The 12,550-nt window shown below is 37.1% G+C and overlaps 2 protein-coding genes and 1 pseudogene across 2 annotated transcripts; 2 read left to right on the top strand and 1 right to left on the bottom strand.

Moving 5' to 3' along the window:
- The first annotated feature begins 502 nt into the window (after window positions 1-502).
- LOC120172371 (RNA demethylase ALKBH10B-like) lies at window positions 503-4,877 on the top strand. Its single transcript, XM_039179842.1, has 7 exons — window positions 503-1,043; window positions 2,477-2,604; window positions 2,740-2,857; window positions 3,204-3,320; window positions 3,417-3,532; window positions 3,623-3,777; window positions 4,108-4,877. Exons 2-7 carry the CDS (start codon window positions 2,602-2,604, stop codon window positions 4,586-4,588), a joined length of 990 nt encoding a protein of 329 aa, XP_039035773.1. The 5' UTR covers window positions 503-1,043; window positions 2,477-2,601; the 3' UTR covers window positions 4,589-4,877.
- Window positions 4,878-7,643: 2,766 nt separating this feature from the next.
- LOC120172377 lies at window positions 7,644-10,010 on the top strand (annotated as a pseudogene).
- Window positions 10,011-10,912: 902 nt separating this feature from the next.
- Window positions 10,913-12,258, bottom strand: LOC120172378 (protein RESISTANCE TO PHYTOPHTHORA 1, chloroplastic-like). The gene is made up of 3 exons (XM_039179852.1): window positions 11,896-12,258; window positions 11,341-11,797; window positions 10,913-11,253 (listed from the first exon to the last, which is right to left on the bottom strand). Exons 1-2 carry the CDS (start codon window positions 12,159-12,161, stop codon window positions 11,584-11,586), a joined length of 480 nt encoding a protein of 159 aa, XP_039035783.1. The 5' UTR covers window positions 12,162-12,258; the 3' UTR covers window positions 10,913-11,253; window positions 11,341-11,583.
- Between the last annotated feature and the right edge of the window lie 292 nt (window positions 12,259-12,550).

Below are 12,550 nucleotides of genomic sequence, written 5' to 3'. Positions count from 1 at the left end.
GTTAAATTGAAAATTTGTAAACTTTAGTACCAAAATAGGAGTGAGAAGATAGTTGAGGGATGAAAGATATAGTTTACCCATAAAAATATAGTCTATTAAATTTTTAACGGTGAGGTACTAAAATAAGACAAACAAAATGTTATGCATAGTTTTGAAAAATTGAAAGTTTAAGTACTAAAACGAATCAAAACTGATAGTTTAATTACTAAATATGTAATTTACCCAAAATAAATATAAATGTGAATTAATTCAAATCGTGATGCCATGTCAGATGTTCCCGTGGTCCCCAGTGGTAGGGACAAATGCCAATTGTCAAGAGCTCCCTGCTCCCATATATATTAACCCACTCTGCCCCCTTTCCCCTAAGAACTCATTTCTCCAAACAAAATACAAAAGCCATCTCTCCACCATCTGCTTTAAGTCTTTTCTTCAGTCTCTTCTCCATCTCTCCGAATACCCAATAGTTCGAAGTTTCTGGGTTCCCAATATTCGGTCAAATTAGTAAATAGTTAAGGGTATAATTATTATAGACATGCCAATGGCGGCGGGGACTGCATCGCCGTGGGAACAGGCTCAAGCTATGGGGCCAGCGGTGTTACCCGTGATGCAAGCCGTGCCGGCGGTTTCTGACGTTTTGGCCAAGGACACGATCATTTCTTGGTTCCGAGGGGAATTCGCGGCCGCCAATGCCATCATCGATGCTCTTTGCGGTCATTTGGCGCAGCTCCAGGGAAGCGGGGACGTAGGATCGGAGTACGACGCGGTGTTCGCGGCGATCCACGGGAGGAGGCTGAATTGGATCCCGGTGTTGCAGATGCAGAAGTATCACTCCATTGCCGATGTGACGGCGGAGCTGAAAAAGGTGACTGCCAAGATGACCGGAGGAGGGGATGGGATTGTCAAGGAGGAAGTGAAAGGAGGTTGCGGCGCTTGTTGGATGATGAGAAAGAGAAAGTCGTCGAGAAAGTGGTGGAAAATGAGGGGAACGAGGCAGTTGGTGGAAAAGAAGAAGAAGATTCCCTGACAGTGACATACTGATTCAGGTAATTTCATAATAAAAGAAAGTGATATTCGATTATAAAGTTGATTCTTTTTTACATGCATATAATTTATATGTAAATATATAATGATTGCGCTTTGTTTCCTTGTTGGAATGTTGACGCAAAATCCGGCCGAGTTGCTGGGATTCTTATGAACGTCTAACTGCCTCTGAACTTGACTCTGTTTTTTTCTTCCATTAATGCCATCCGATTCCGATCAGTTGGTGTATTCAAACTTATTCTGTTCATTACTTGAATTCTTCAATTTCTATGTTCCTTGATCAATCAATAAAAAAAGACAAAAGAAAAATGTCGTCTTTTTGTCTGTTCTAATGACAGTGTGCAAGGCAGAGAGGCGTGAAGCATTGAATCTCTAAATTTCCCTGTGTTTTGGTCAAGACTGAAAGTGAAACCGTACCATGAAACAAAGCAAACGCATTATTATAATCTTACACCTTTGTTTTATTTCTCTTTTGTATTAAAAAGGTTTAACATTTTCCTTCATTTCTATGGGACCAAACAAAATCATGCATTTTCCCAGCTCCTTTTCAAACTTTTCTCTGACTTTGAATTCATCGTCGGGGTAGATAATGATGCCGTGTTTTCATTAAATTTTCCCCGTTTTCTATATGATTCTTCAAACTCACGGTTTCCTGGTTTAAAAAAAATGTACTTTTCAGTTTCACGAGATCAAAATTTCATTTTTTCTGTAGAAAGGTGTTATTTTAATTAATTATTTATTGCTTTAAAAAAGTGTTTTCAGATGTGTAATAGTCGTACTGTAATATACGGTAGGCATGTTCCCGAGGTTTAAGCGAGGAGTTTGAGAATTTCGAGGTAAAATTTTATAGAGAGAAAGGGTTGGCTGACTCAGTTTTACAGTTAGTTTGAGCCAATCTTTTATGGGTGGGGGGGGGGTCTCCGCTCGGTTTGCGCTTATCGCAACCGTCTCTAATCTTTGACATCACGGCTGCCGTTTGATGATGTCACGTGGGCCTTCTGAGTCGAGCCGAGTCGACTCATTTGACTGAACATACCTTCCCCGGTCAAGTCCGGTTACCCTTTTGGGCTTTTGAGCGAGCGATTGACTGAACATACCTTCCCCGGTCAAGTCCGGTTACCCTTTTGGGCCTTTTGAGCGAGCGATCCAATGAAGATTGAATTGAATTCTACGAGGAAAATGAAAAAGAGAAAAAAAGTGAACTTGTAGTGTTTGGAAAGCCGGTTGTGGTATCCTAGAGTAGGACAAGCTGCAGTTTTTATTCTGTCCTTGTGATGTTCATAGCTTTACCGTAGCCGACTTGTTCTTCCAGCTAGCAAAGGAGGCTTTTTGCTGAGCTTTGAAAATGGTGTTCTATAAATAATTAGCTAACTTGATTAAAAAGATTACAGCTAATTCCCAGCTTAAAACTTTGTTTTTTTCTCTGGCAATGCAGGATCTCAGGAAGCTATTGTCGAGGAAGACATCGATATTTGTTTGAACCACAAAGACTGTGATGCACGGCCTTCTCAATTCAAGTTGACCAAAGGTTTTTCTGCCAAGGAACATGTGAAGGGTCGCATGGTGAGTTCTTTCTTTCACAAAGTAACCAACAGTATGGATCAAAAAGATGGATTGCAGTAGTTCTTTGTTATGAAATCTGTTAATGAATGCCGTATCGACGTTGCATCTCGAGTGATATTATTTACTGTGATGCAGGTGAATGTTGTGAAAGGATTGAAGTTGTATGAGGACGTATTCACTGATTCAGAGCTAGCTAAGCTTAGTGACTTCATGACTGAACTTCGATCCGCCGGGCAGAATGGGGAACTGTCAGGTGCCATCCCGCTTTAAAGCCGAAATTGAGCCTGTTTTAGAATATTAAGATGAAGATTTGAAATAGTTATCCCTTCTGTTGTAGCTTTGTTTGAACAGGTAGGTATAGTCAATTCATGTTTCTTGTTTCAAGCACATGAATCGACCATCGGGATCGGGATACATGTTCATACCTAGGTTTTAAAATGTTATTTTATTGGTAGATGCAAATGAAATGGTTGGTTGTCTTTCATTTTTCTTGTTTGATGTTTTATATGAACTCTTCTGGTTCAACTCCTGCAATTTTTTTGCCAAGACTTTGTTTAATGGACTTCTTACTGACTATTTTACTTTTTTGGATTACTAAGGTGAGACTTTCATTTTATTCAACAAACAAATTAAGGGAAATAAGAGAGAGCTGATTCAGTTTGGTGTTCCGATTTTCGGACATGTTAAAGACGAGCTGACAAGAGATAACCATGCAAGTAAGATCCACCGCTATGAATCCATGGTTATGTTAAGTTTCTCTGGTTTCTTAACCTTTTTCTTGATCCCTTATAAATTCTTTAAACATTTTACAGTTGATATAGAACCGATTCCGGCACTGCTCGAACATGTCATAGAACACTTGATCCAATGGCAACTTATACCTGAATATAAGAAACCAAATGGCTGCATCATTAACTTCTTCGATGAGGTATACCTTTTTGCTGCACTGTTGTATTATCATTTTCCCTGTTTCTTGTTTGAGTACAATATTAAGTGTAGTTATGTTTCTTTACTGCAGGGTGAATATTCTCAACCCTTTCTTAAACCACCTCATTTGGAACAACCTATCTCAACACTTCTCCTGTCTGAATCGACAATGGCTTTCGGGCGAACTCTCGTGAGTGACGGTGAAGGGAACTATAGAGGGCGACTCCAACTTTCATTGAAAGAAGGGTATGTTCACAGTTAACTGCTTCTATTGATAGTATGAAAGGGATGCTTTGGGTGATGGGTGCATGGTATAAGTTTTGTTTGTTTATAGTGGCTTGCATCATACTTCAGAACACCGGAACGTTAAACAGGTGCAGCTTCTTGTTTATATATGTTATTCTCCGGTACCGCCATGGTGTTTTGGTTGCAAAAACTCTAGAATAATCGTACTTATCTTCACAGCGTGTTAGTGTATGAAGGTGAAAGCTAACAAATCTTAGAGCATCCTACTTGTTTTAAAAGACGTTGGAATTTGTGATCAAATACATACTGTATTTTACTGCTATTCTGCAGGTCTCTTTTAGTTATGAGAGGAAATAGTTCCGACACGGCAAGACATGTAATGTGCCCATCTCCGAACAAGAGGGTAAGCATTACCTTGTTCCGAGTTCGGCTGGATACCAACCAAGGTCAGTCACCACCAACTACTCAATCTGGTGCCATGACTTGGCAACCAGCTGCCCCTGGTCCATATGTAGTGTCAAATGGAAATCTTAACGGCTATAAGGCATTCGATACGATGCCAAAATGGGGAGTCCTTCATGCTCCTGTTGTCATGCTAGCACCTGTACGTCCGGTGGTGATGAGCCCCAGAAAACTTCCTCGTGGAGGCACCGGGGTCTTCCTGCCGTGGACCATGGGATCAAAAAAACACACCAAACTCCCACCACGAGCCCAAAAAGGAAGAATGCTCACAACAGCTTTTTCTGTTGAAACACGAGTAGCAGAGTCTACTTCCGAACCAGGAATCAACGTCGAAGGGACTTTGGAATAAGTTAAAGCTTGAGACATTGTTCGATGCAATGTTTCTTGCTCCGAAAGAGCATTTACTTACTGTACACATGCGGCTCAAATTCTGTAATGTTTGTTTTTCCCCACATTTGTCACTTTTTTTCCTTCTTTCTCAGCAACTATAGGTTCTAGCCATTGTCGCAACACTTGTTGAATATCATGGTAGGGCTTCAGAGGCAGTTGAGCTTGAAAGTACGAGTGTGAATTAGCTAATACATGCGACCAACAGGATTTTGTATCAAGTTATTTATATTAATCCTCTTTTGCATACATATCGTATCAGCAAATGCAAAAATACAAACACCCAACAGGCAACAACAGAATGTTCCATTTCTAGTAGGCAATAAACATCAACATTTTTCATCAACCCTTAACCGGTTCATCATCATCTTCGATATCCCCCACAAAGTCCTCTTCGATATCCCTTCAAATGCAACATTTTAATATTTTTCATTAACCGTCAGTCAAGTCATTGTGTAGTTATTGAGTTAACGGCTCAGTGATATAATTGGAACGAAAATTAAAATTAAATGTTACAATAATAGAAATTGAAAGTTCAACTGTATATGATATAATTCATCCAAAAAAACTGATCAAATTACGTTACTTTGTTAAAAGTTAAAGAATTGATAAAGATAATTACGTTTAAAAGCCATGAAAAAGATGCTTCATATCCATGGAAAGAAGAGGACAATCAAAGTCTCAATCACCCGTTGGTTGCATAATCCATACCAATTCACTTTTGGATGATTCTCCATTTGCTTCAAGCAAAGTAGAATTCCCCTAATTTTGCTTTTTCTCCTCTTACTGTTCTTGCTTTAATAAACCAAAATCATCTGTGGGATTTAAAAAATAAAACATGTTACCCCAAATTCCAAGAATTGAATCATTCAAACAGGGTTAAAGACCAAGACATCATCTTGTTCAGACCACTTCATACATCTGTTTCATGTCTTTCCAAGCCATACAGGACAAAGAAAACGATTCTCAGAGTGTCGGCATTTTCCGTAGAGTCTTTATTTCATTATCAACAGCGTTATTGGCATAGGCCTCAAACGCGTCACATTGGGGCAGCCTATGCCCCAGGGCTCAACGAGTAGTGATGGAAGATCAACTGGAGGATGTCTCGGATTCCATTGTTCGGATCAACTTCAAGAAGAGCGAAGGAAGAGCCGGACTATTGGAATTGGACTCATGTCAACAACCAGACTCCTCATCTTTCCAGGTAGATGACGACGACGACGATAAGCCTCAAGTCCATGAGGGAAAGAGGCCAACGTATTGTTATACCTATAATGGATAGTTCGAGATCGGGAAAACCGGTGCTTACAGGTCTGGGGTTGAACATTAATGAAATTTCTGAAACATTCATTCAAAATACCAAGGAAAGACTGAGCAGAAACGTCAGCTTGATGGAGCCCGAAGAATTAGCTCATAAGGTCTCTGGTTTTTTATTGATTTCAACTTGCTGGAATGTGTAATATACTTGATTTTCACTGCTTGTTATGGTCAACAAATGATTAGAATAAGAGTTGGTTTTACGTACTATACATCATAATACATGTAAGCATCTATTTTGCTAGAGACTGAAATACATTGAGGCTAGATTTGCTTCAATTGCTTATATGAAGAAATATTAGTTTTCATTATATCGAAATTGATAATTTAGAGTTTTAATTATACTATTATATAATCTTCAGAAAATTTGAATTGAAACTGTGTGTTTAACTTTTAAAAAATGATAATGTTTTTTTCGTGTAGAAGAATACCAAAATTTCAAAAAATATTTTACCACAAATATCAAATTGAAAATAAATTAAAATTATAAAAACCAAAATATTTCTTTACAAAAATTGAAGTGAAAATAAACTTTTAGCTTACAATAAATATATGTTTGTTCTTGCATAAGGGAGTTAAAATTGTATAAAGTTTTTTTATTATAGAGATTAAATTGAAAGGAAATTAAAATATTAGAGATTAAAACAAAAGCACTATAAATTTTGAATTATAATTACATGTATCATATTTTTTTATAAAAGAATTAAAATTTAAATTTGATAGTTTAAAAAAAAAGAAATCAAAAGTTGAAAGTTAAAAATTAAAATTAAAACTAATGAAAATTAGTTTTCATTATATCGAAATTGATAATTTAGAGTTTTAATTAGACTATTATATAATCTTCAGAAAATTTGAATTGAAACTGTGTTTAACTTTTAAAAAATATAATGTTTTTTTCGTGTAGAAGAATACCAAAATTTCAAAAATATTTTACCACAAATATCAAATTGAAAATAAATTAAAATTATAAAAACCAAAATATTCTTTACAAAAATTGAAGTGAAAATAAACTTTTAGCTTACAATAAATATATGTTTGTTCTTGCATAAGGGAGTAAAATTGTATAAAGTTTTTTTTATTATAGAGATTAAATTGAAAGGAAATTAAAATATTAGAGATTAAAACAAAAGCACTATAAATTTTGAATTATAATTACATGTATCATATTTTTTTTATAAAAGAATTAAATTTAAATTTGATAGTTTAAAAATAAAGAAATCAAAAGTTGAAAGTTGAAAGTTAAAAATTAAAATTAAAACTAATTTTTCAGACGAAAACAATGACAAAAGGTTAATTTGGATGGCTAAAAGTTTTTATCCCAAAAAGTTTACAACTTTGAAGAAGCAAATATAATTTTAAGGGTAAATTACGTATTTAGTACTTAAATTATCAGTTTTAATCGTTTTAGTATCTAACTTAATTTTTTAAAATCATACTTAACGTTTAGTTTCATTTCATTTTAGTACTACTGTTAAAAAATTAACGCGTTGAGTACCTAAACTTTAAAAAAATCAAAACTTAACTTTAATTTACAAGGAACTAAAATGAAACAAAACTAAAGTTTTTACGGAGGGTATTAAATGAAATAAAATCTAAATTTTAGGGATTTTAAAAATTAAAAGTTTAGATCCTAAACAGAACAAACTGATACTTTAGTTACTAATGCAACATTATAATGGGGGAAATCTACTAATAGCACTTACCTTACTTCGGGTTCGCATTCGCAACCCAGTTTAATTAAGCGTAGACAGTTCCACCTTGTCCGGCCATCGGCAACCGGAAACGGTCGTCTCCGTCGAAAATTCTGAGTGGGTTACTCTTCCTTTCCTATCATTTGCTTTACCGTTCCTCAATTGTTCGGATAATGGAGTAAGTTCTTATCTGAAAGTGAAAAACTAATAGATATTTCAGGAAGAGGATTAAGGAACTGTGAAACTTGTTCGATTATCTAATTTACAGTATCTTTGATTTGAGAAAGATATATTTTTAGCTTCTACTTCTTCTTGGGTCTACTTTCGTTTTTTTTCTTTGGTATACGAGCCTGGGTACTGAAATGAGCCTAATTGCCATTTTTAGCGTTTTAGCGTCTTGGGTTTCAGCCTATCTTAGCTCTGAAAATATAAATTTTGTTAATTTTCTAGTAAAAATTGCAATCATTTTGTAAGGTCTTTTTTCAGAAAGATTGCTTCTTACAACTTTAATTTCTGTGGTCTGTGATTTTTGTAGAGTATTTCATACCAGTGTGTACTGTGAGATAATGAAGATCAGAAGCTGTGCTGGAATTACAAAACCGAGTCTTTTGCTTGTACATCCGAGTTACCTGCTCTTACCTTCCATAAACCCAAGTTAACATGGACATCGACTCTTAAAATCCCTGGTAACTGTGAGGGAACTTCTGGATCGGTCCCAGGGTTCCGTTGCAGTGTTGCTGGTAGAACCTGTTCTTCTACACCTGTGAGTTCATCTTCTTCGAAGCCAAATTCCGTTCATCTGAATCGAAAACAAGTCAATCCCTCATCCTTGTATAGTCGTCCTAGTTTGTCGAACATGAAGAAGAGGATAGCAAATCGTGCTAAGGTTTATGAGTTTTTGAGGGTACTTGGTATTATTCCTGATGAGCTAGATGGGCTAGAACTTCCTGTGACGGTTGAGGTTATGCAACGTATCGATTTCTTCATAAATGGGGCTTACTATGAAGACATCAACAATTATCCGCTGGTTCTTGGTTGTAGTGTGAAAAGAACATGATTCCGGTGCTGATTATTTGGGGAAATTGGGTGTTAGAAATCCACTTTCACAGAGTTTTTGAGAAGATATCCACAATTCTCCATGCAAGTGTTGTGGTTGACCTTGCCCCAGTAGTCAAGTATCTTCAAGGGATGGATATCAAGCCTAATGATATACCTCGGGTGCTTGAGAGATATCCAGAAGTCTTGGGATTCAAGCTTGAGGGACAATGAGCACATCAGTGGCTTATTTAGTTGGCATTGGAGTGTCTAGAAGGGAAGTTGGAGGGGTCTTAACCAGATATCCTGAGATTCTTGGGATGCGAGTTGGCCGCGTGATCAAGCCATTTGTGAGTATCTTGAAGGTTTGGGTATTCCAAGGTTAGCTATAGCTAGATTGATAGAGAAGGGACCTCACATCCTTGGGTTCGGATTAGAGGAAGGGTCAAACCAAATGTTGCATCCCTTCTAGAGTTCAATGTTAGAAAAGAATCGCTTCCATCTAGATAGCACAATATCCTGAAATCATAGGAATTGATCTTCAGCCGAAGCTTCTTGGTCAAAGGAGTTTAATTCAATCAATCATTGATTTGAAACCCGAGGATTTTGGGACCGTTGTGCGAAAATGCCTCAGGTTGTGAGCCTTAGTAAGACTTCTATGGTGAAACATGTGGATTTCCTAAAGGGTTGTGGATTTCCTTGCAACAAGTGAGGAGCATGGTTGTAGAATGTCCCCAGATCCTTGCATTGAATCTTGACATCATGAGACTCAGCATTGATTACTTTCAAATGGAGATGCAGAGGCCTCTTGATGATTTGGCCGCCTTCCCAGCATTCTTTACTTATGGTCTTGAATCCACTATAAAGCCTAGACAAGATTGTAAGAAAGAAAGGTTTTAAATGTTCTCTCTCGTGGCTTCTTAACTGCTCTGATGAGAAATTTATGGAACGGTTGAACTACGACACAATTGAGGTGGAGGAAATGGAAACAATGCCTTCATTTGACATGAATTCACTGATGGAACCAAGGAGCGATGAGTCTGATTCCGAGTATGAGGAGGATAGTGATGATGAGTACGTATAAAACCATTAGAAATTCATTGCTTTTTTCAAATAGATATTTTTGCAGGGAGCACGATGTGAACTTTGAAAAGGTAAACTCTGTTTAGTTGAAACACGTTGATGAGCTATCTTTGCAGTTCTTAAATGAACATCACAGACTGACTGAATCATGTTGCCTCATATCTTATGTAATGTTTCTGTAGGTCCCAGTATTTGTATTAGGAGAATGTGACAAACTCCATTTCATTTATGTAATAAATAACATACAATCAGAATTCTGGGTTATGAGCATTGTTTCCGATTTGCCCCGGTTAGTCATCGTTGCTGGATCTCTCGAACCCTTTGCAGCAAATGATATCACTACCTGTTCTCTGTATTATGATGTGGTTGCATTTTCTCCTTCCTCTACTATAAGCTGTATGTTCTATATCTTTGAATGTTAAGTTTATAATAAGCTGCATGTTTATCATTACCACTGACAAGAATCCACCATCATTTTCATCCATACCAGACCGGAGACTGATGCACCCGCTGTAGTGCAAACAGGGAAATCAGAGTTCGGCATCCGACTTTTTAATGTGCTAAGTAGACACCATGGTTTCAACGTATGATGTTTTTAGTCTCCAATGCGTTAGCAATTACTTTTTTTTCTTTTCAAGTTGTGATTTTCACCAATTAGGAAGACAAGGTGCTTGTTTAGAGTTCAGCTTCTGCTGTCAAATACGAAACATCTTGCAAGTTGTAGCAACTGCTCAAATTTCATTGAAACCATTTGTAGCAGAAATTACATTCATTTCATCCTTTTCTTCATATGTTTCATGATCCCTTGAGAATGAATGTTTGGTAATTCTTTCTTCCTCAACTTCACCAGTTAAAAATATCATCCTCCATCGATACCTCAGTGTAGGTAGGGATAAACCTTTTTTCCATGGTACCGGGGCTGTTTACAACCAGCCAGTTAAGAATTGAATCCATGAAACTCGAGTTTTTTTAAATTTAGTTTCATGGTAAAAAGTCTCCCCCTCATTTGTCTGTTGCAGCCACTGCAAAAAACCTTTATCCTACTTACCATTGCTAAGCTATCGAATTACAACGATCAAGTTGCAGAACTGCTGCCGACACACCCTGCTAATTATAGGGGATTCATCAAATTGCAAGACAAAAAAGGGTCTGAAGAGATTCAGAAATTTCAATTTCCTCACAAGGACTTTGAGTGTACACATATATCTTGAGAAACAATTACGAGCTTGAAATTCATATGAAATAAGAGAAATAGCAGTGAGGCCAGATTCCAAGAGTATACATTAACTGATATGAATTTGTAAGTACATTTCCAGGAGGAGTCCATTTCTTTCTCAGGTCAAACAATTGCACACTCTGCCTCTTTAATATGTATAATCTGCATGTATCTCGGATCCATCATGAGCTTTAAAACAGAGAATCAATCAAGTATGATAGCACCATTGAACCAAGTGAAGGCCAGTGCGCACAATTCCTACTCTGTTTCCTGTAGCCATCCAAGCTGTAGGAAGCACATATAAATTGAATAAGCGAAATGATCACAGAAAGATGATGGAAGGAGATGATCAAAGGATATAAATAAAAGTACCTTCCAGGCATACATGGCAAAGAAGGCTACAGTGTCTGCAGACCAGACAACTGCAAAAGACTTCCAAAAGAAAGGGATTATAACATTGATCAAGGGGATGATAAGGAACAGATAATTAAGAGCTTCCTTTTCGTTCTTCGAAGTCCCGAGCTCGAAGCGAAGGAATAGCTGCAAAGAAACAGCCATATTAGCATGTTGATTATGTTGTTTATAGAACAAGGTGAAACAGACAAGGCAATGAACTCACTGAACATCCAAATGGACCACATCCCCATCAATCCAAATATCAGGCTCATTAGATGGAAATATGAGATTGAAAGACAAAGCTCCACCCAGCAGCAACGACACATAGCCTTGAACTTCGAAAACAGTGTACAAGGCAGTTCCCGGAACAGCAGGGTTTTTTGTAGCTGTTGAAGCCCGCGGTGCAAAGGTTGCAGCAGTCTTTTGAAACAACCTGTTGTCAATCATATCACGAAGGAAACATCCTCAAAAATCAACCAATCCTCCATGTTAAAAGATGAAGCAACTAAAAGAAAGAGAAAAATATGGAACCTTTTGAGGTCCTTGTCAAGGGGTTTAGGGGAACTGGAGATGTTTTGGCCCTCATTTCTGGGTTCAGATTCTAAAGTTTCTTTTTTGGGTTCTTCCTCGAGCGTTCCAGTCTGGGAATCGACTTCGTTTGTTGCATCGGCATGGATTTGCAAGGGTTTTCTAAAGCTGAGAAACTTGGGGTTGGTGTTGTTGATGTGTTTCAGAATGAAAAATGTTGGTAAAGGGACGCCATAGTTGCAGAGAGGCGTTGACATCAACGTGTACATGTTGAATGTTCAACACCCTCCCGAACAATTGTTATTGAAATCCAGAAATTGTTGGAGGGAAAGAGATAAGGAAGACGAGGCTAATCTTTGCTGTTAATACCGGTTCTATTCTACTCAAACCCGGACTGACCCGACTTCCTTTCACGTAGAACCCACAACAATCTTATGACCGTAATAGCCTCGCACATCATGATGCAATTCCTCAATCTTTTTTAAGTAATAAACACATGGTTGATTGGTTTTTAAAATCATATAAAGTGGTTTAATTTTAGGGTTAATTACATTAAACTCACTAAATTTTATTTAACATTAATTTTATCATTGAATTAAAAATTAATATGATTGTAACATTGCATTTCATTTTTACTCCATATAAGAATTAAATTGTT

The sequence above is a fragment of the Hibiscus syriacus genome, unplaced genomic scaffold, assembly GCF_006381635.1.
Source record: "Hibiscus syriacus cultivar Baekdansim isolate YM2019G1 unplaced genomic scaffold, ASM638163v2 tig00111848_pilon, whole genome shotgun sequence".
Lineage (NCBI taxonomy): Eukaryota > Viridiplantae > Streptophyta > Magnoliopsida > Malvales > Malvaceae > Hibiscus > Hibiscus syriacus.
The sequence above is the reverse complement of the archived record's forward strand: the minus strand, read 5'-3'. Positions and strand labels throughout refer to the sequence as shown.